At 33.8% G+C, this 23,359-nt stretch overlaps 2 protein-coding genes across 2 annotated transcripts; one reads left to right on the top strand and one right to left on the bottom strand.

Annotated features, from left to right (window-relative positions):
• LOC146905445 (S-adenosyl-L-methionine-dependent methyltransferases superfamily protein) lies at window positions 1-9,600 on the top strand. Its single transcript, XM_085727346.1, has 15 exons — window positions 1-214; window positions 283-397; window positions 1,579-1,690; window positions 4,331-4,375; window positions 4,469-4,536; window positions 4,637-4,691; window positions 4,802-4,881; window positions 4,988-5,071; window positions 5,545-5,658; window positions 6,385-6,503; window positions 6,598-6,715; window positions 6,946-7,079; window positions 7,167-7,323; window positions 7,414-7,493; window positions 9,344-9,600. The coding sequence occupies exons 1-15, from the start codon at window positions 57-59 to the stop codon at window positions 9,438-9,440; spliced, it is 1,536 nt and encodes a 511-aa protein (XP_085583472.1). The 5' UTR covers window positions 1-56; the 3' UTR covers window positions 9,441-9,600.
• Window positions 9,508-14,815, bottom strand: LOC146905444 (chloride channel protein CLC-b-like). The gene is made up of 6 exons (XM_085727345.1): window positions 14,435-14,815; window positions 14,149-14,349; window positions 13,852-14,029; window positions 12,240-12,772; window positions 9,984-11,139; window positions 9,508-9,821 (listed from the first exon to the last, which is right to left on the bottom strand). The coding sequence occupies exons 1-6, from the start codon at window positions 14,644-14,646 to the stop codon at window positions 9,714-9,716; spliced, it is 2,388 nt and encodes a 795-aa protein (XP_085583471.1). The 5' UTR covers window positions 14,647-14,815; the 3' UTR covers window positions 9,508-9,713.
• Window positions 14,816-23,359: the final 8,544 nt, after the last annotated feature.

Here is a 23,359-nt window from a genome sequence, read left to right as displayed (position 1 = left end):
GAAGTTTACTTGAGTATTTGTTATCCATTCCCGCCTCGAAACTCTTTCACCGGAAAATGACTCTCCGACTCGTCTCACCACCGCCATCCTTCCACCGCTTCACCTGTCATGCCACCACCCATCCTCCTCCTCAAATCTCCACAGCAACCCCCATTTCTTCAACTCCACACCCCCCTCCACTAACATGCGCACTTCATTGCTCTCATTTCCAATCGTAAGCTTCTTCACCCCAATTCTTTTCACTTGTGAATTTTGTTTTTACTTTTTTATTATTGATTTTAGGTGTTCGGGGTGTACGCATGAGCTTAACCTTCATCGTCCTGTAATAGTTGAAGATGCTGCTAATTTCTTTCGGAAATATGGTGTTACGGACTTCACATTTGATACTTGCAATTTGGTATCTTACTTCAATCCTTGTTAATTTTAACTAATTCTGTTCGATTTCGCCTTTTTAACATTTTTTTTTCTATCGAGTACCGACACAGACACGTGATACGACACATAGACACCTTTAAAGCATAGACACTTCTGGGATTAGGTGTGTCTCGGTGTCTGACACGTGTTCGACGTACAACACTCATACGGCATGTGTCAAACAAGTGTCCCAATTACTTCTTTTTTTGTTTAAAAACACCTTAGACACTCATTGGACACTTCTAAAACACATTGAAGATACATCTATGAAGGTTAAAGATGTGTCGAAGCATTCGGTGAAAGATTAAAGACATTAAATTTGATTACATTAGTTTTAGCTTTTTAGTAGTAGACGGATCGATGAAGGTGAACGGTTATCATATATGCTTTTAGATTTTTTTTTTTGTGATGAAACAATTTGTTCAATTTAGATGTGCGCCTCCTCACACACACACATATGTATATGTGTGTGTGTCGATGTCAGTGTCCTATATTTTTTACGATAGTGGTGTCGACATGTTTGTGTTGGACTCCGTGCTTCATAGGTAGACACTAATAATCGTTTGAGAAAATAGAAGTAATTGTATGTAATCACAACACCTTCAATGTGACGTGTTGTACAACATCAGGTTTTTTGAAGAGAATTGTTATTTTGACACACAGTTTTGAGAACAAAATTCAACAATTTGGTTAATTAACTTATTTCAAGTATGTGGTTAGTTAAGTTCAAATGATGGTTGGTTAATACTTAATGTGACATGGGGTTGCAACTCATTAACCATCTATTGAATGTAATTAACCGCAATTATAAACGTTATTAATCATAATGTTTAGGCGTTCAAATATACATGATATTTATTAACCATCCAAATCGTGTTTGGATATACATGATTTTTGTTTGATATACATTGCCATGATATGTGTTCAAATGTACACCTGACAAATTGTGGTTAATTGCTTTTAAAATCTTGATTAATTACGTTCAGCGAATGATTAGTGAGCTGCAGCACCTTATTATATTTTGTAACTCTCCACTAAATGTAATGAAACACACTTTTGAACTGCATTAACCATCTAAATCGTTGTTGAATTTGTGTACCAAAATATCACTTTTGGAACCTAAGAAACTTACTTGGCTTTGGTTATTTGGGCTTCTTTTTGCAGTGGGGTTGGAGGTGTCGTGCGAAATTGGCCGTGCGTGGTTCTTCAACCAACCCTCTTATTGGGCTTTATGAGGAGGGTACTCATAACGTAATCGACATTCCAGAGTGCAAAGGTTTGAAGTTTCATTATTTATGTTTTTAGTCCCTTTGGTATATATGTTAGAATACAACACTACTTATGTTAGTATTTAATCACTGTGATGATACACTATACCATTTTAGTCTGTATTTTACTATTCTATGTTTTGGCTTTTTCTTACTTAGTTTCATATTTTCCCTGAATTCAATACTTTGAGGTACCATTTTATAGTTTACGTCACCTGATATGTAAGACCACACCTTCTGCTTCTTACAAGCTGAGGTAGCATTAGAGTATTACCTTGATGTATTTCTGTGTATTGGCCTAACAACCTTGTATCCTTAGACCATCTCCAATGCAGTGTTTTAAAATTTAAGAACAACTGAAAACGGTGATTTTTTTCGGCATTTGAGTTGAGTGACATGTCAATAATCTGTCAGTAGAGTTCCCATACTGGGACAATTCTTAGGCCAAAAAATGGTGAATTTTGGAACGCCCTTAAAGTAAAGTTAAGAGCACAACTATGATTTGGAATGAAAATATGTGAGTGCTCTTGAATCACATGTGGTAACTTGGGACCCACTGAAATCAACTCAAGAACATCAAACATTGATCTTAATCTCTTTGCATTGAAGATGCTCTTATAGACCATGCGACTAATGGAATTATGATCATCACCATTCAAAGAAATTATTCTCACTCTTCTAACCAACTCTCTGCTTGTCTCTTGTTCTCTGCACCAAGTTAGATCCCCCGTTGTTGTTCTTGATTAAAGTTCAAGATTTTACCGATTTAACTCCCTAAAATGCAATCTATCACAACTTAACATGGTATTAAATTTTATGAACATTTCAACAAGTATTTGTGGGATGTCGCTGTTGGAAATTCCACCTTCATTGCGGTCTGCCCCTAGTTGCTTTCATCGCAGCCTCCAACACCTTCATTGTGTTGGCTTTGAGGGGGTGGATTTAGTCTCACATCTCTTAGAGATATGGCCTGTGTAGTGTTTATAAAGCATGGGCAGCCCTCACCGTACAAGCCGGTTTTGTAAGGATGAGTTAGGCCCAATACAAAATATCTAAGAGTCACAATGTAAAATGATCTTACAATAATTACGAGTTTTTTAATTAACATGATCTTGCAATAATTATGAGTTTTTTAATTAACATCTTGTGGCATCTCAACTTATTGAGAAGGTATCTCACTAATTTCCTCATTAGGACTTGTTTAAATACAACAAAATGAATAGTGAATAGAATAACAAAGAGATCTGAAACTGCTAATGCAGCTGAATTATAACTGCTTTGCATCTCATCTAATAGCCCACATGCTTGTTTCTTTTTGTTTTTCTAATTAAGTTAGAACTAAATACTTATATTAGTTGAGAAATTTCTTAAGCTGGAAGTAATTCAACTTGGAACTATATATTTGTTCCATAATAATTCACCCTTAAACGTGGTTTCCCAAACACCAGTAATTCCAGACTTTCTTTTGTAGCATTAATAGGATTTTGTTTTTGATATCACCTGATGTCAATGACAAACAACTTGTCATTGATTGAGGCTGTTTGTCTGTATTTTAGAGCTGAGCGCGTGAGTTTTGTAGATTCTTTGTTCATATATCTATTTTTTGTCATTGGTTTTCATATCTTCTTGGCAATTTTTTATTTCCTTGTTGTCTGTTTTCTGTACATGTCATAGAATGAGAATATTCAGGAAGTGAATTACAAGTTGATTGTTGTAGCTGCCCCTTGTTTTTCTAGATATATGGTCTTATTACTGAAACATTGGAAATCCTCATGGTCTCAGTATAAGCTATTTTATTTTGGAGAAAACTGGTGGAGAAATGCCTCTTTTTACTATTTTGTATCATTAAGATCAAAATGGTAAATGTTTTTGAATTATTGAGGGCAATGCTCTAGGTGTTTATGCTGTAAGCCTGTGAGAGAGATAATTTGATGAGTTTGTGATACTTTCTGAAGAATTGTGATTATCATTCATTGATTGAACAACACAGGGTACATATTTAATGTCTGGTGTGTTTGTAGAGAGATGTGTTAGAGACTTAGAGGAAAGAAACTGAATGAATCATAAGAAGGAAGAGGCAGAGTGTCACGACTCACAATTTAGAGAAAAATGGCCACAATGTTGCGTGCGACTGAGAGAGACAGAATGAGAGGCCGCACTTGCTCCTTGCACAAAAAAACCCGATTACTTTTACAATCTTGACTTCAATTTTTCGAGCTGCAAATGATCTTGTATAAGATCTGGATCTAAATCACGATTTTGATAACATTCATAGTATGCACTAATTCAAATTGACAAGGAGCGTATTATGGTTTCTTTGTTTTAGCTCTTGCTTTTTGATAATGTCTGTGGGATAGAAATTCACAAGATAACGGGTTCTTCTTGTTGAATGATTAATCTGAAAATGGATTTTTTATATTTTGGTGTTTCATTTGCAGGCGTTTTAAAGTTTTGCTTCAAAGATATATAGTTAAAACACAGCGTTAACAAAATAGTACATATTTTTTTCACTAATATGGATGGAATTCTGTTGCATTTTACTTTTGTTTAATTTGTTCCAAACACTATGGATTTTTCTATCATTATGTTGTGTGTGTTTTTCTTTGATGTTCTCCTTGGTTGACATGAAACCAAATTAATATCTGCAGCTCATCATCCTAATATTAATGCTGCTGTGGAGCTCCTTAGGCGAGGTATTATATTTTTTGTTATTGCCTGTATGTTTATTATATTTTTATTTATCATCAACTTCTTTTATTTATTTAGCTTTCCTCAACATTATCCAGGTATTACTGAATTAGATGTTGAACCATATCTTGAAGATGAAGGCACCGGCAATTTGCGATATGTTCAGGTGAACTGTTCCTAAGAAATAAAATGCCTAGATGATGCATGCAGTTAATGATTGAGTTTTGAATTCGGGAAGTTAACTGACGGTGGGTGGGTGTTTACAGATGGCTGTGACAACACACAACACGTCTCTTCCCGCTGGGGAAAGATATATGAGTGGTTAGTTCTTGGCTCTGACTAATGAATTATGTGGAAAAATGTATTGGATATTTTCATATAGTTAATGGAATTAAATTAACCATTATTTGATATAAAATTATATGTTTCAGGTAAGGTTCAGGTTACATTGGTTTGGAATTCAAGAAATGAAAATTCCCATGGTTCAGACAAACTGAATGCACTGGCAAAAGTAAGATTGCTGCTTTCTTTCTACCATATTTGTCCTAACTGTGGCAGATTCTCTTGCTTCTTTTCTTTTCATCCTAAAAAGTAATGGTTCATTTGATTGATTGCAGTTTCTATGGAAAAATGGTGGGCCACGGAGCGGGCTTCATTTAATTCATTCAGTGTGGGCCAACTTTCAGACTACTGATAAAAATGTGAGCTTAAACTGTTCTAATGAAACTAATTAATGGCTGGTATTTAATTAAAATGGAAAGCGATATGCTGTATTTCATACAGGAACGGTTGACGTTGTCGTTACAGTTAGAAGGGAGGGCTCTTGGCTCATGTACTGGTTTTGAATACAAATCATATCGAGGCTTTAAATTTATGTCATGGATGGTGGATACTGTTGCTTTTTAGTGATCATTGTCAATGATATCTTATGAAATGGGGGTTGACAGGAATGATGTTGATAATACATGTTTGAAGAGAAATATTTGAATCCTGAGTCCCTGAAACATGATATATGCATTTTAATAGTTATTCAAAATAAGCTACGTTTATCTAAACTTTCTTGTATGCATATTTTCCAAACTTTTCCAGACAATCTATGGTTACTAACATGCTTGTATAATTGTTTCTACCAAAAAAGGTTCATGCTTTGAAAAATGCTTATTCGTTGTCTCAGATAATTTTTGGGAATAGATGGAGACATCTTCTTGGAGAAAGAGATTTTTGGGAACATGTTGGTGGAATTGATGTCTCATTGGCCCCATCCAGTTTTGGCCAAGCAAACACACGGGTAAAAGTTCTAATTCAGTGGATTTCTTGATTTTACATGGAAATTTGCATATGCATTTAATAAATCTTTCAAATTAGTACCTATCAAAGCATGGACACAAGGCCCCGAACACACACACACTTGTCATGTAAATAGCAAAATTGGAAATATGTTATTATTACTGACTAGAAAAGAAAAGGACTGCACTGGATGGAACCCTCCAGTTAGCCAGAGTCTATGACTTCAAAGGGAAAAATTCTCTGCACAGGCTTACAGCTGAGAGAAACCAACCACAGTAATAATAACAACGATCTCTCTCTCTCTCATCCTAAAAACCATCTCCTATACACTAGTATCCATTCCAGCAAAACTAACTTACTAAATCAACAAGTTATTTCTAGCCTTCACCATTGGGCCTCATTCTATTCCTTCTGGTATAAACCTTCCCTGGCCTGGGCCTTTGGTTTGGTTTATTGATAAATTGCCTTTGAAATTGGCCTTCATATTTGGGACTGACAGTCTGACATGCATGGGACGCAATAGGTTCTGTTTTTACTTTTTAGCTGCCTGAGTTTTAAAATTATTGAACCAAAAGGGTAATCACATGAGTGAGATGGATGTATGAGATCCGTGAAAACATGTGTTGATATGCACGCATGTGTGTATCCAGTGATGAGTGTATTCATATCAGTCTCTATGCCATTAGCATGAAAGGACTAATACATCTTTCTTGCTTTGTTTTATCAGGCTTTTGACTCCTTGCTGCAGAAGTTACAGAAATATGTTCCATATGAATCATCTGTTGCTGATTTGTATGCTGGAGCTGGGGTCATTGGGTTATCATTAGCCGCGACAAGAAAGTGCAGGCAAGACCTGATGGTTCTAAACCTCTAAAATTTATATTTTATATTTCTGCTACATAGTTGATTTTGAAAATTTATTTTTCTAGTTTCTTTACAGATCCATTAAATGCATTGAGATTAACAAAGAGTCGAAGGTATCTTTCGAGAAGACTATTCAACGTTTGCCTGCCACTGTTGACAGCAGCATCACATGGCATCATGCAGATGCTTCAAAAGTTAGTACCTAATATTTGAAGCCTTGTCATATATTCCATGCTTTAATTTAATATGAAAATATTTTTTGATTCATAACTATCATTAGTACATCTTAAATTTTTGTATACGGAACGGAAAGGATAAATTATTTAAGTCCAAGATAGAGAGCATAGTGTTAGTTTTTTTTCCTTTTTCTTTCTTGTCACCTCTAAACTTGAAACTCATTGCATGAACCATTTGCAAGTAACAGGATCCTATTTCGTGGCTTGTGGGCTCAGACGTTGTAGTCATCGATCCTCCTAGAAAAGGACTAGATTCATCTCTTATTGATGCATTGAAGAATATATCATTAGTGGCGCGTAAAGCTTTGTCGTCATCAGAACGGTTGTTTATTTTGTGAATTTATCAAGTTTGATCAATTTGAAAATATTTCCCTCGGTCAGTGTCTGATTTAGTGCATGTTTTCTGTAGCCCCCCAAACTCAGTACAAGAAGAGAAAAGACCATGGGTTTTACGTGCTAATGAAACTTCAGTCCAGATTAGAAGCAAATCACCTGAGGCAAACATTACTCCACTGGTGCCACAAACCCTTATTTATATAAGTTGTGGATGGGAAAGTTTTAAAGAGGTATGTTTGCACTCATGTTTATTTGGATGTAGTTTGACTTATATCAAACTTGAATTCTATATGCTAACTCTAAAATTTGCTGCATGGCAGGACTGCAAGTCATTGTTGTCAAGTAAGGCATGGTATTTGGAAAAAGCTCATGGTTTTAATTTCTTTCCTGGTACTCAAAGGTAATTTCCTTGAAGTTCTCATCAATTTTTATCTTTACGTAGAGTATTTGTTACTTACAATCTTCATTCTTGGAAAAAAAATCACTGAGTTACAAATCTTCCTTTTTACATTATTCTCTGAATTTCAATCTATTTGCATTTCAGCTTCATAAACCTAAACCTTTATATAGTTTTTAGGGTTAAGTACAATTTTGGCCCCTTATCTTATTTTTTAGATTCAGTTTGGTCTCTTAACTATTAGAAGTTTCATTTGGGCCCCTTATCTTATTTTGTAGTTTCAGTTTGGTCCCTTGAATTTTAAAAGTTTTGATTGAGTCTTTTATCTTTTATTTTGTTCTGAAATGTTCTCTTATTATGGGAAGTTTACATCAATGTGGTCCTTTTTGTTGTTCTGAAATGGTCCCTTATTTGACAAAAGGTATACCGATGTGGTCCATTTATATTACAATTTAAATGGAAAGGACCACATTGAAACCAAAATTAAAGATAAGAGACCCAGTTAAAACTTTTAAAAGTAAGGATCAAATTGAAACTATAATTTAAGATAAAGAACTAAAAATATATTTTAGCCAAGTTTTTACGGCTCTTATATTTTTCTTTTATACTCATTGGTTACTCTGAAGATCATGAAGTAGACTGTACTCTGTCATCTTGCTCATAGTTATTCCTTTATTTTTTGGTGCACAATCACATGTGTAGTTGTGTTTTGGTGTGTGTGGGAAAGAATGGGGCAAAGCTTTTACCTAGTGTAGAGTCTGTGGAGGGGGGAGACCTGTGAAACAATATTACTATTGAGATCATATTATTCCACCCGCATTAGTTCACGCTTGAAATGTCCAATTTTGTGTGTGAGGGGATGTGTTGGGAGTCCCACGGTACCTAGAGATATGACCTAAAGAGTGCTTTAAAAGGTTTGGACTGCCCTCACCTTACAAGCTGGTGTTGTGAGGTTGATTTAGACCCAAGTTATATTTTAACGTGATATCAGAATTTATCATAGGTTTGTTATTGGGATTTGGGCCAAAATCTATATTACTCCACCCGGATGCTCCACATGTCTAGTCCTGGATGTGATGGTGTGCTGAAATCCCTGTTATCCTACCTTAGCAGTGTTTATAATGCTTGAGCAGCAGTGACCTTACAAGCCGATTTTGGGGAGTTGAGTAAGACAAAACCTAGATTCTAAGAATCACTAAATTAATATTGCGATTTAATGATATTTTTTCTGTTAAAAAAACGAAATCAATATTGCAAATAATGCGGACACCTGGGTAACTTAAAACTACATTTAGAGGGTATATTTGAACTCATTGTTTGTAACAACATTGATGAGTGATCACCTACCACCCTTTACAGTCTCCTCCTTTCTCAAGACAACACTACTATATACTATTATTATTCCTGGGAAGTGTCAAACATCTCATGTTTAGATAATATTTGATCCGTCAAGTCAAACATAGTGATGGACTAATCTGAATGGTATACTTTAACTTGATATGTAATTCAAACCCTATATCGTACAGGCCTTATGTCTGTACTCTAATCATGGAACCAATGTAACAAAGTTAACCACTACTTGTTAGTTCATATTTTAATTACACTTACAGGATGATTCCTAAAGGCAGTGTTTTTCCTGTCTCCATAAGATGTATTCTATACATATAATCCATGCCACACCTATGCGGAGTGTTTTCCCTCTCAAATTAATATTTTATAATATTAACTTTTTTATCTTTATAGGTAAATTTGGGCGCATTGTGTGGTTGATTGAGCATACTATTATAGGTTCCCCTCCTCCCCAAGCAAGTAAATAAAACAATATTAATTTGTCACTTGCCAATTGTTTGCAGCATTGAAGTTCTAGCAGTGTTCAAGAGGGGCCCTCAGAAAAAGAAACCAGGAAAGAAAAAGAAAAAACACTCACAAGGAGCTGCTAGACATAAATGAGCACATGATTCAGTACCGCCCAATTTTGCGCAGAAGAAAGAAACTGATAAATTTAGTGGCAGTCTAGTTTTGTATGATCGAAAAAGGAATTTTGTTTCATTATTTGATAAATTTTATAGAAATAATTTAATGGATATAGTTTTTCATCGCATTTGTATCATATCCATCTCCATGCTTTTGATTCAAGAATACAAAACTTTGGAATAACTTTAATGGTTTTAAAAACCAACTTGTCCCAAGAAAGCGGCTGGCCCTTCCATGACTAGGAAATCTTCAATTTTTCTTCTGTCTGTTCTTAGATTTTGCCAGGTGAGGAAAGACTGACAGAATGTTGTAGGCCAGTAGATCCTGTCTGGTCAATATCCCGATTACAGGGCATACCTGTGAGATCACATGATTAGGTTAGTCACATGATCTTTTTGAATAATTAAATATTAGCCATGAGTTTTATGTTGCACCTGATATGCTACTAGAAAAATATAAACATATCAAATTCATGTTTGGTTAGTAATGATATTTACCAGCACGTTAAAAAATACTTACCCCTGATGCCTGATATTTCGGAACTACAATCAGATGACGAAGTCCAACTTGCCTGAAAAGGATCATTGCTTTTGCAACTGATATGCTCTCTAGCACAGTAAATGGAGTTGTATTGGTGAGAGGATGTAGATCAACAAACATCTCCATTTCTTCCCTTGTTATAGCCACCTCTTCAATTTTCCCTTCTCTCTCGGCCAGCTCTACCCAGGTAAATTTCTCTCTCACTTCCCATTCCTCTGTTCTTCTCCTCTCTTTCAAGAAGAACTTCTTCTTTAATGCTTGGATAAGGTGTGCTCTTAAAATTAGTCCATGCAGTTCTGTTGCCCCATTGGCCTGTCCTACTGGTGGTACTACCCCATCATCCATCACCGGGAAACCATTATGTGTAGTATTTTTCAATACATCTACAATCTTGGCTACCTTTTCTACTCCTTGGAGGGAAATCACTGCCGGCTTTACGTCTACAAGCTCGCCGACAGTGAGGTTTCTCATCCATGACTCAGGATTTGCATCCATGAAAGGAAGACCTTTTAAATGCAGTATAATCTCATAGATGCTTGGGTTGAAGCAATCTCCAACAGTTTTGGCTATTAGGAGAACAATCATTGTTATTGGTAGTAGAAGCAGATTGCTGGTAAGTTCAAGGAAAATCACACAAAGGGATACAGTCATTCTCATGGAACCAGCCATGAGGGAGGCTGCACCAAGTACAGCAAACAGTCCTTGGTCAATTTTTGTATGAGGTCCCATTAACATACCAACAAGGCGGCCGTAAGCTGAGCCCATAAGAATGATTGGGAGGAAGAGTCCAGTCGGCACAGCAATTCCGAAAGTAATCAGTCCTAATATGCAATATAGTGCAAAGAAAATTAAGAGGGAGGAGGTTTGATATTCATGAGGTGTGTTACTTGAGAATATGTTTCGAACAGCATCGTCATTAGTCGTAAGCAGTAGAGTAGCAAGATCGTTGTAGTGGCCAGGTGGGCAATTGAATTGTTTGAAATTTCCAGACCTTCCATTGGTGGGGCAGAGTTCTGACTCTGGAAGTGATGGATCACAAGGGGTGCATTTTGCTAGGAATGGGAGACCATATTGACACGCTGACGTGAATAGTACTACCGCAAGACTGAGAAGGAGTTTATGTATTTTTCCTTTCCTGCAATAATCAAAGGTAGATACTTCCTCAGTAATCATATAATTCATAATTACCAAATTTTGTTGTATTTCAATTCTACATGTTTACTTATTTAGATGCCATAATTGTTTTCCTTTGCTGTTTTCTTTCTTTTTTTCATGTGAGCACTATAGCACTTAAATGTTTATAATAACATTTTCAGTAACTGGTACTATAATAGATTGACTTAAAAGCGGTTTTTGTTACTTTATTTTGCTTCGTTAACGATTTTGGTCTCCTTATTTCTAAATTCAAGATTTTAGTACCCTAGTTTTCAAAATGATTGACTTTTTCCCCACATACATTTTCAAACAAAATTTTGATGAAATGGCAAGTGAGATGCTTATGTGGAAACTCCATTGATTACATGACACTGTCTAGGTGGATTATTACTTAACTAATTTCTTTTTCATCAAATTATACTGTAATGTATATCTCAAAAACAACCAAATTTGATTTGAAACACTGACTAGGTAATTTCTCACCAACATGGTGAATTCTTCTCACCTAATAGCACTCATTTCATGTCATATACTCAGTTTTACAGAAGTATCTCACTTGACATATCATCAAAATTCAACCTCAACTCAAATGCATTTAGGTGAGAAGAATCTCACATATCCAGATGAATCTCATTTACATGTCATATACTCAGTTTTACTGTCGGAAAAACGTCAAATATTTTGAAAACCGGGGGACCAAATTCTTGGATTTAGAAATGGGGGGACCAAAATTGTAAATGAAACAAAATGGATATCAAAACTTCATTTAAGCTTAATAGGTTTTTCTCTGGTAATGCATATGTGATTTAAAATTTTCTTTTTTAGCAAAACTTAGGTGCATTTCTTTATATGCTTTTTGTATGGTTCTTAACTAAATTATCCATGATTTCCTCAAATACATAATCTTCTCAAAGTTTGTTATAACAAAAAAAAAAAGAGTGTATTTTTAGTTAAGAACCATACGAAAATCACCTAAGGAAATGCACCTAAGTTTTGTCCTTTTTTTCCCCAATAATCATGTGACCTTAAAAGTTCATGATATGCAATATGTTGAGACTAAGGATGTATATAGTTGCTTACTGATTGATTAGATTGTAGAGTCTGAGGACCTTGTGTAGAAGATGATTATAAAGGCTTCCCAATAATCCACCTATGATTCCAATGACTGCAACAGGGAGGATATCCATCACATGGTACCTAACCGTAACATTGCTAACATCAAACATGATCAGTCCGCCTGCACCGAAAAGGCCACATTTCCCGGAGTTGCAGATTTCAATGAAGGCCCTAAGAATTACCACCACCACAGCTGTGCAAAAAAAGGTTCTCCATAGAAGAGCACTCCTCCACCAGGTTGCTACCTCTTCAAGGGCGAAGAGAACTCCACCGACAGGGGACCTGAACGCTGCACAAACTCCTGAAGATGCACCACAGGTAATAAGATCCCGACGGTCACGATCATTGTTGAAATATCGCAGCCAGCGCCATTTGACTTTGTAATTGTCAGTGCCTCCTTGGCCTAGTAAGGAAGCTATGCAACTTCCTATATGTACCAAGGGTCCTTCTTTTCCAAGATCTAGGCCTGCGGAGACAGCTCCAATGCTTCCAATTATCTACAAGAACAAATGTATGAGATACGACTTGAATAGGAATTGATCATTTGCTGATAAAAACAAAAACGAGAAAATACTAATGTGATGTGAAAAAAAGGAATTTGCGTAATGTCACAAATTTGAACCCCATTTGCATAGGTGCTTGTTATTTTTACCATTAACTAGACCTCTAAACTTGACCAGTCATATCATTAACTTCATATTTTAGGTTTTGGATTACACATTTACACGAAGTAATTGTGTACCGAAGTTATTATTTTGGCCATCCGATTTGAAACAAACGGTGAAGATTATTTAGTATTAGTGATGATTTAGTGGAGGTGCATATGAGTCGACTGATCTCATATTGATGATTGAGATCAATTAATACGTGCAATTGCTGTTTTTTTCACTGCAGTGGATCCAGATAATGCTATTGACCCTCATGGTTTTGTCACTCATTAGACAAATTGCAAGCATTAAATGATTGAAGCTAACAATGGTTGTATCACGATCCATCCATGTGCAGACCTTCCTTTTTTTGCATATTATAAATAGTTGCTGGTCAACATGATTGCTTTATATATGCATCATTGCAAAAATTATGCTTCAATCAAGAAAACTGTATGCAACCCTTTTATTGATAGATAAACAAAATAAAGTTGAACATAAACTTATATGGAAAAAAAATGTTCACTGTTTTCTTGAATCTTTACTATTAAAGAAGTAAATAAATTTTGGAAGCATTATCATCCTTCTAGATAATTGGAAGCTTTGAGTGTGTCTCTGTCAGCTTAGATTTGAAAAACAAGATCCCAAGAAACTCTTTCCCCACCTTCCAAAACTTCTATTTTAATGGATTTAGAATGTTTGTAGATAAAAACCCGTGTAGTCACGCAATTGATGACTATTTTATCAAGATCGGATAGTGCAAGATTTTTTATTTATATTTTAAAAATCTAAAATACGTAACTTAATATCTTGACCATCCGATCTTGATCTAACGAGATTCTGATTGCATTACAAATAAACTCTTATGAATTAACCAGACGTAAAAGAGTTAAAGAAGTGTAAGAAACAAGTGAACCAAACATTTCTACCTTAACAATCATTGTTGTAGCACCAAACATGTTTGGTGTATCAACACCATTAAGATAAGCTTTGATTTCAGGTATTCCAGGACCAGCTGCTGTGGGTGCAAAACACACACACAGAATAGCAGCAACAAATGTTAAAACGAAATTAATTCCCATGAAATATAGGAAACCTTCCATGTACCTGTACCATGCATATCAATGCAAATCACAAACTAACTTCAAATTATCACATTTTTGAAGTTTAAAATATGAAAAAGAACAACAAGGATTGATATAAGAACAGCCAAATCACACACTAACCTTTCTTTATTGATGTATTTAAGAACAGCCAAAAACTTGTATCCAGCAATGTTCTCAACAGCAAGATTTATAAGAGTAGCTATAATACCAGTGAAAAGTCCAACAAGAAATGCAAGCACCCATTTCATGAATATGTATTGCAATACTTCAATTCTTGATCTGCTTCTCCAACCATGTTTAAATAGATCATTCTCATTAATCCTACGGACAAAAAAAAAAAAGTCAAAAAATGATCTTTCTAGCTATATTAATATATTAACAATAGCTACTTTATTTGAGTTCTTACTCATAATCTAAGCTTTCTATATAGGAAACTTTTTCACCAACAAGAGCAAGTGGACTTGATGATAGTGTTCTATTCCTCTTGATCAATGGCCGGTTTAATGGATTGCTACTTTCTGGATCTATTTCTTGTTCTTCTTCTCTTTCAACTTCTTCTTCTTCCATTTTGATGTTTTTTGTTGCACTTTCTAAAAGGTTCAAAGAACTCTCTCCCATTAGAAAAATAAACAAGTTGTTGAGATAGATAGGTTATAAAGTTCTAAGGCTATGGATTTTGTGAATGCTATATTTGTTTTGGATCAGAACAAAGGGAGACACCTCAGCTATATGAAAAATGTGGATACCATATTTGTTGCTTTCATCTTTGAAATCTATATGTTTGTATGTTTTTTGCATTTCTAATTGTTTATTTATTATTCAAATCATGTTGAGAAAAATAATTGTTTATTGTTCAAATAAATACTTGACAACTGTTTTTGAGTATATGGTTCCATCCCATTTTGGAATTATTCACATGGTAAGGCCACTTGTTGCATACATAATTTATGTTATAGTATTGCTTGAAGTTTTACGACCAAGTGATTGAACTTAAGTGGTTAATAAACTACAATTTATGATAAATTGTTCGAGAGAATTCAATTTCAAATCATGGTTCGAAAAAACTTTGGTTATAATATGTTTATATCTCGGATGAACCACGAATTACCAAGGTCCCTTTCATCAACTAGTCGAAGGGTTAGAGAAATAAATTAGTTTGGACTTTGTAGATGAATTTTATTCACAAAAGACACTTGTCTTCCCAGGGTGGTTAATTAGGAAGAGTAATTCCTAAGTCCTAGCATAGTATTTCTGACCAAAATAAGGTACAAAGAAACAAAATATTATTCTTAGAATAATCAAGGATTAATGACTATTGGGACTCGAGATAGTGAAATTCGATTATTCTTTGAGATGAGTGGATAGGGATGGTATTTCTTTGTTCATATCTTCTTAATGATTACTTGTATGCATATTTTAATCAAAAGTGAAAGATGGTGCTTAAATAAACTTGATTATAACTTTAATGATTAGTATATATTATTATTAAGTATTGCATCAACTATTGGTTGATTATGTCCTAAACACTGTCGTCATACAAAATTGCTAGTTAATTAATGTGTTAGTAACATATTGCCGGTGAACCAATGGGGATTAGTATAGTGAAAGAGGTTAGTTTTTCACAATGTTTTAGTTAATTCTGTTAGTAACTTCCAATTTGCATATATATAACACTCTTATACAGTGATGATAGAATTAAACTCATATTTTGGAGAATATATTCTTTCATGTTTTTTTTTTTCTTCATTCCTTGCGTATCAAATGTGTTATCAATCTCACAGTTGAATATAAAGAGGTGAGATGAGTTTTTAATATAAAAAATTGGGTTATGTTACAAGACACCTTCATAAAAAGTAGTGTGGTGTCTTTTATCAAGTCACACCTCAAGGTGTGATTTTCACTTTTTTAGTTATAACTTTGATAAAAGACACCTTCATAAAAAGTAGTTGGTGTCTTTTAACAAATGTTCATAGAGTAACTTGATAAAAGACACCTTCACAAAAGGTGTCTTCTATCATAACCCTAAAAAATTAGAGACATGAGAGAAAAAAACTTGAGAGAATTCATATTCATTTACCGTTTTCGCCTATCTCACTAATCATCTCACCTCATAATCATTATTATCTGAATTTGATGGCCACATTTATATTTTGGTTCAAAATCACCTTAAAGTTTTTGTTTATTACTCTTGTTGGATTCCACCCTTTGTTTTCAAACTAAACAAAGAGTAATGATATTTTGACATCTATTTGATGACAATTTTGTTGACAACTTTGTTTTTCTCACTTCTTATTGGTCAAAAACAATGGAGAGAGAAAAAGGAAGAGAGAGGATAACAATATCATGTGAGTATGAGAGAGAAAATTGTCCAAAAGTTGTCAAAAAGTGGTTGTCAAAATATCATTTCTCCTAAACAAATACGTATATCTTAAGAAATATGTTTTAGTGCATTTATCTTTTACTTAAAAATTGAGTGTCACACTCCTCTAACTCGATGTTAGATCACAATGACAATAAAAAAAAAATTCATGAGAATTTTAACGCTACTACTCCCTCCGTCCCATATTACTTGACCTATTTAGAATATTTGCACTATTCATGTAACATGCTTTGACTTTATTTTTCTACTAATATATAAAAACAAAATATAGCATATAAGATGATGTTAGATTCGTCTCGATTAATATTTTCAAAATATCAAATTTTCGTAATTTTTTCTACTAGATTATTAAAGAAATTTAAGTTTAAAATTGTGCATTGACATACGTGACAGAGTCAACTAGGTCAAGTAATATGGGACGGAGGGAGTACATTAATAGAGTTTAAACTCTAGATCTTAGAATAATAGTCCCATCCCATCCCATCCCATCCCATGTGATGTTAGTTTTCATCTTTATCTTAACCTACTATCATGTATCTCTACTTTTAATATAAATAAAATGTTGTCTAGAAGTCCTAGCTCAACTGGCAAATGCCGAAATTGCAAGGCCGGACGTCGTGACCCGGGTTCGAACTCGGGACCTCACAGTTGTGTGTGAGTTTAATTTCAGTGGATTACCACTTCATCTAAGACCAAAAAAAAAAATATAAATAAAATGTTATAAAGGTTATTTCCATAAAATAAAATAAAATCTCTAGATTTTAGATTACTTGAAAGAAACAGTCGTCATTTCTTTTTACAAATGATCAAACAATTTAGCCGAATGATCCGGAAATGATTGTCTGATCACATGTAAGCAAAGCAAGCATGACACTTTTTTGGTGCAATTGTGAATAGGATTATACCATCTTTACCTATAAAAAATGATTATACGAACTAATTTGCTAGATATCCTTTTTGTTTGTTAAGCAATGTATTTTTGTTTGCTGTTATAAAGTGACTAATGACTTCATAAAATAAAATGATAAATCGTTCGAAAGAAATTGAGAATAAACAATTTTTTGCCACACTATTATTTTAGGCCGAACTCCAACTTACTATAACCATTTATCGGAGTAAATAGAAAGTCCAATTTTTTATACCGCTTATATATATTTAATCAAGTTTACTTTTATTTTATAACTATACTTAATTTCTCCAAAAAAAAAAAAACTATACTTAATTTGGTCTCACCTTAAAAAAAGGATTAATTTGGTCTCAGATATTTTCTTTTGCTACACCAAGTCCTAACATACCCTAACACACTGATTACTTAACTTAAACACATTCATATAATATACTTTTTTTGTGGGTTTAATAAAAATGATTGTACAATAATATTTATTTTGAAAAATTATAGGACATATTGACAATAGGATAAATGAATATGAAATCTCTGATCTCATTCTCATTTCTCATACACAACTAACTCCCATCTGCATGTTAGGTGTGTAAATGTCAGACAAGGACCAATTTAGAGCCAGTTGTTACATGCCACGTTCCTTTCAATGAGTAAAATCAGAGGGCTCAACTGTCCATTATTTAACATCTAGTGCCTCTTCACAATCTCCAAAGGGCAACCCTTATTGACGTGGTTTTTTTTGTGGGTAATATTAATAGGGTTATGATAGAAGACACCTTTTGTGAAGGTGTCTTTTATCAAGTTACTTTATGAGCATTTGTTAAAAGACACCAACTACTTTTTATGAAGGTGTCTTTTATCAAAGTTATAACTAAAAAAGTGAAAATCACACCTTGAGGTGTGACTTGATAAAAGACACCACACTACTTTTTATGAAGGTGGCTTGTAACATAACCCATATTAATATTGTTCACGTGGTTCTTTTGTTGTTTATTAAGATTTTTTTTTGTCTGCCCTGAATTGAAAAAAAATTCTAAATCTACCCTACATGAAAAAGAAAGTCCAAAACTGTCCAACTTTTTGTCTTTCTCCTTATTCCCCGCAAAACCAATTTGGGGGGTGTCATTCCCAGCAGTTTTATTTTGCGGGGAAGCCCTATTTTTGTCCTATTATGTTTCTGGTCCCCGTGAAACTGACTTGCGGGGTGCCCTTTTCAGTTTTTTTTTTTGCTTTTTACACCCTAATTTCGGCGTACACCCCCCCTTTTTCTGGTTTTTTAATTATTTTTTTGTTAGGATCATAATAAAAAAAATATTATTTCTATCAAAAAAATTAAAAAAAATAATTGAAACAACAATTTATTTAATAAAACACATAAATAGTCCAAATTGACGGAACGTGGTTGTACGGTAAGTACAGAGGAACATTGTTGTTGGCTGTTGCACAAGATGGGAATAACAAAATATTTCCCATTGCTTTTGCAATTGTGGAAGGTGAGACCAAGGAGGCATGAAGTTTCTTTCTCAAAAATATGAGGCAACACGTCACACCACAGGATAACTTATGCCTCATTTCTGATAGACATGCATCAATAAAAAGCGCATATGATGATCCAAGAAATGGATGGCACAATGCTCCAACATCCCATGTGTATTGTGTCCGGCACATTGCACAAAACTTTATGCGAGCAATGAGGGATGGAGAGCTTAGGAAAAAAGTAACGGGCATGGGTAAAAATCTTATTAATTTCTCTATAAACTCCACATATTATTTCTCTAACGTATACATAAATAACTAATTTTTTTTTCAAACAATGCAGGATATGCGATGAACATACCCTCTTTCGAGTACTACCGTAATGAAATCGCAGTTGCAGACCGACAAGCTTTAGCTTGGGTTGACGACATTCCCAAAGAAAAGTGGACTCAATCGCATGATGATGGTCGAAGATGGGGCCACATGACAAGTAACCTGGTCGAGTCACAAAACAATGTGTTTAAGGGTATGCGCGGCCTCCCAATCACAGCTATTGTTAAAGCTATATACTACAGGTTGGCGGCATTATTTGCTAAAAGAGGCCATAAGGCGGCAGCAAGGGTAAATTCTGGTGAGCCATTCTCAGAGAATATCATGAACTTTCTTAAGGGTGAGGTCATTAAATCCAACATTCACCTTGTCACTCAGTTCGACTGAAATAGGTATACCTTCTCTGTTCGTGAAACTATCGACCATAAAGAAGGATTGCCAAAGGGAGAATACAAGGTCGACCTGCAAAATAAATGGTGTGACTGTGGAAAATTTCAGGCATTATATCTCCCTTGTTCGCATGTCATTGTCGCTTGTTCTAGCTTTAGCCATGACTATAAAAGCCTTGTACATGAAAAGTTTCGAAATGAGAGTGTATACTCTGCATACAACATCCATTTCGACGTGGTTCACCACCAACAGTATTGGCCCATTTATCAAGGCGTAAAGCTCGTTCACAATCCAGTCATGCGAAGAGCAAAGAAAGGTCGTCCATCAATTACTCGCATTAGTACCGAGATGGATGTTGAGGAAAGGACTGCTAGAAAATGCGGTATATGCAGGATGACCGGTCATTCCCGCAAAAATTGTATTAATACCGATTATCAACAGTAATCTTAGTGTATTTTATATTATTAGAGATGTATTTCTATTTTATGTAATTCACATGTTTTATTAAATAAATTGTTGTTTCAATTATTTTTTTTAATTTTTTTGATAGAAATAATATTTTTTTTTATTATGATCCTAACAAAAAAAATAATTAAAAAACCAGAAAAAGGGGGGGTGTACCCCGAAATTAGGGTGTAAAAAGCAAAAAAAAACCTGAAAAGGGCACCCCGCAAGTCAGTTTCGCGGGGGCCCAGAAACATAATAGGACAAAAATAGGGCTTCCCCGCAAAATAAAACTGCTGGGAATGACACCCCCGAAATTGGTTTTGCAGGGAATAAGGAGAAAGACAAAAAGTAGGGCAGTTTTGGACTTTCTTTTTCATGTAGGGTAGTTTTGGAATTTTTTTTTCAATTCAGGGCAGACAAAAAAAAATTCGGTTTATTAAATCTCAAGATTTCAGCCTGTGAAAACTAAAAGTGTCAAACATGGTTTTGTATAGTTTGGGTCCATGAAAATATTGGTCCAACTTAGACCAATATTTGAGAACCATTGGATTAAATAGGAGTAAATCATTAAATTCGTCATTGAATTTGTACGGACCAACCAAAACCGTTCTTTAATTTATCGAAATATCAAAATAATATAACAATATATTATATTTTCCTTATAAAAATACAAATAATAATAATAATAATAATATATCAATCCCTCTTTAATTTATTTAGGAAAAATTATCTTATCTTATAATAAAAACATAATCGTACAGCTTAGGTAGTCTCTGTTGTGAACATCCGAACTTTTTTTTTTTTTTTGACAGGTACATATGAACTTTGAATCTTCATCAACTTATACAAGGTCGACAGGTGTTATAAGAATGAAAAGTACTAATATTGTAGCAACAATATTGATATTCCGCATAGAATATTGTAGCAACAAAACCTTAAGTTGTAATAACAAGCAGCGGCGAAGCTAGAACAATTTTTACGAGGGGCCAAATACAAAAAAAAAAAAAAATTGAGGCAAAGAAAAATTTATTTTTTAAAATTTTATATATTAATTTTAAAGGTTAAATATGTTTAATCTCTATAAAATTAGGCTTTAAGGAGACAAATATATTCATAATTGAATATTGGCTAAATAGACTAACAATTTATTTTTCATCGTCAACAAATAAGCTATTTGTATTAAACTATCGTTCATTTTGTTTGACAATTGATAATTTTTATTGCTAAAAATATTTTCACTATAGTTGTTGTAGAAACCACAATGTCAAAATAAGACAAATAAGTTTATCAATCAAGTAATTATATTTTAATCTTCTAATTTATGCTAAGTTTTTGCAAATGAATTTGTTTGGGGTAGCTAAAAATATATTATTGGGGTTGCCAACTACAATGATATATCTAATTACTCAACATAAATAAAAATTTTGGGGTAGCCAAAGCTACCCCTTGGCTACACAAGGATTCGCCCCTGATAACAAGGACGATTAATGAATAATGCTTTACATTGTTTACACTCTGAAAAATAAAATGACATTAATTAGATAAAAAAAAAGTACTAATATTCCCTCTATTCCACCAGAATTATCACACATATTTTATTTTTTTTAGCAAAATAGTATTACAAGGAGAGTATTACAAACCTAGCAAGCACCTTAGTCAAAGTCCAACTTTTTCAAACATTAGCCAAGATTGGAGATTTCTTCACTAGAAAGCTCTCCATCAAATCGAACTTTCCTATCAGCATTACCTCATAACTCGATCTTCTCTCTAAAGGGCGTAGCCACCAACTATGACCGTCTATGACACCCTCTATCCCAAAAGTGTTTCAAAGCCAAAAAAATTACGAGTTTTTTCCTTCTTTCATTTTGTAACACATAAAGATAGAAAAAAAAATCATATAATAAACTTGCGGAATTACATAAATAAACTTGCGAATAAATTGTACAAAGATTACTTTACACATTAACACCAATGTCAACCACATAAACAATATCTAACTTATTAACAAATGTAAAATAAATCTAAACTATCGTGACAATGGCATGCTGATCACTCATTCTCTTCACTTTCGATATCTCATCATCTACCCGCACAAAAGATTGTGAAAGTAACCACATGAAAATATACGAAATGAGACATTATTTTCAAGAATATAATCGAATGAAGTAAAACCTATATAAAAATAGACGTAGCAATTATAAACAATAATAAATTGTAGGTGCATAGATTGTCACATAGCTTAGACTTAGTTTTTTGTTTTGTTTTGATTAGATATCAAAACTGGATTTAGAATATGTGTAACCAAGTAACTCCAAAGCATCAAATCAGAAATTAATTTTAAATCCTTTTTTTTTTGTGTGCATGTTTTTGAAAAATGCGAGTCTATTCACTTTGAAAATGAACCTATTCACTCTGTTTTTGTTTTGGAAAATGAAGAACTTTTTTGAATAAATATATTCACTTTCACATATGATTCTATTCACTATGTCTTGCGAACCTATTCACTCTAGCATGTGAAATTATCATAATCGATTCATTGCGCTATTTTTATAAATAACATGTTGAATAGCATGTGAAATTATCATAATCGATTCATTGCGCTATTTTTATAAATAACATGTTGAAAATCGTGTGAATCGATTCACTAGTCAATGAAAATTTGACAAAATTGATTCACTCCTATTTTTACGGATTTTTAACAACTTCAATAATTCTTTTTCCAATATCTATATTAGTAACATTACTTTATTTTTTCAAATAAGGAAACTTTCACACATTCTTCTCTCATACACTTATCTCCTTAATCTCTTTGAAAACTCTTATAAATTGTTAATGATTTCATATTTTTTTATAGTTACTTAGATTAGGGAAACCTTTGTACGTTAGGGTGTGAATTTTCTGAGAGTTTTAATTTGGTGAAAATTGGTTACCTAAAGTAAAGAATTGAGGTCATTTCACCTCAGTTGGTAATTGGGGAGTTCACAAATCAAATTATCCATCTTCAATATTAAAGGAGGATAAAAGGTTGAGTAGCTCATAGGATTAAACAGACTTAAAAGTTGAGTGACTCATCATATCAAAGGAGACTCAAATGGTTGAAGGATCAATCATATCAAAGGAGGCTCAAGGATTGATTGACTCATTGCATTACCTGGACAAGCAAAATTGATATGAAGGTTTGGAGGTTGATTCTTTAGGGTCAAAAATCAAATTTGTCATCAATTTTTTTTTGAATGATTGAAGGTAAACGGTGGTCTTCAAGCCCCAAGGAGCAATACTTTGTATACACACTGTATCAAATATTTGGTATTCATATTGAAGGAAAAAAAAATATAAACTTTAGAAAATTGCTCTTCTCCCATAAAAAAAAAACACTCATGTCCAACTGAATGGACGGGAATATCCCG

The sequence above is a fragment of the Medicago sativa genome, chromosome 7 (genome assembly GCF_051527215.1).
Source record: "Medicago sativa cultivar Bolivia chromosome 7, Bolivia_mono, whole genome shotgun sequence".
Lineage (NCBI taxonomy): Eukaryota > Viridiplantae > Streptophyta > Magnoliopsida > Fabales > Fabaceae > Medicago > Medicago sativa.
The sequence above is the reverse complement of the archived record's forward strand: the minus strand, read 5'-3'. Positions and strand labels throughout refer to the sequence as shown.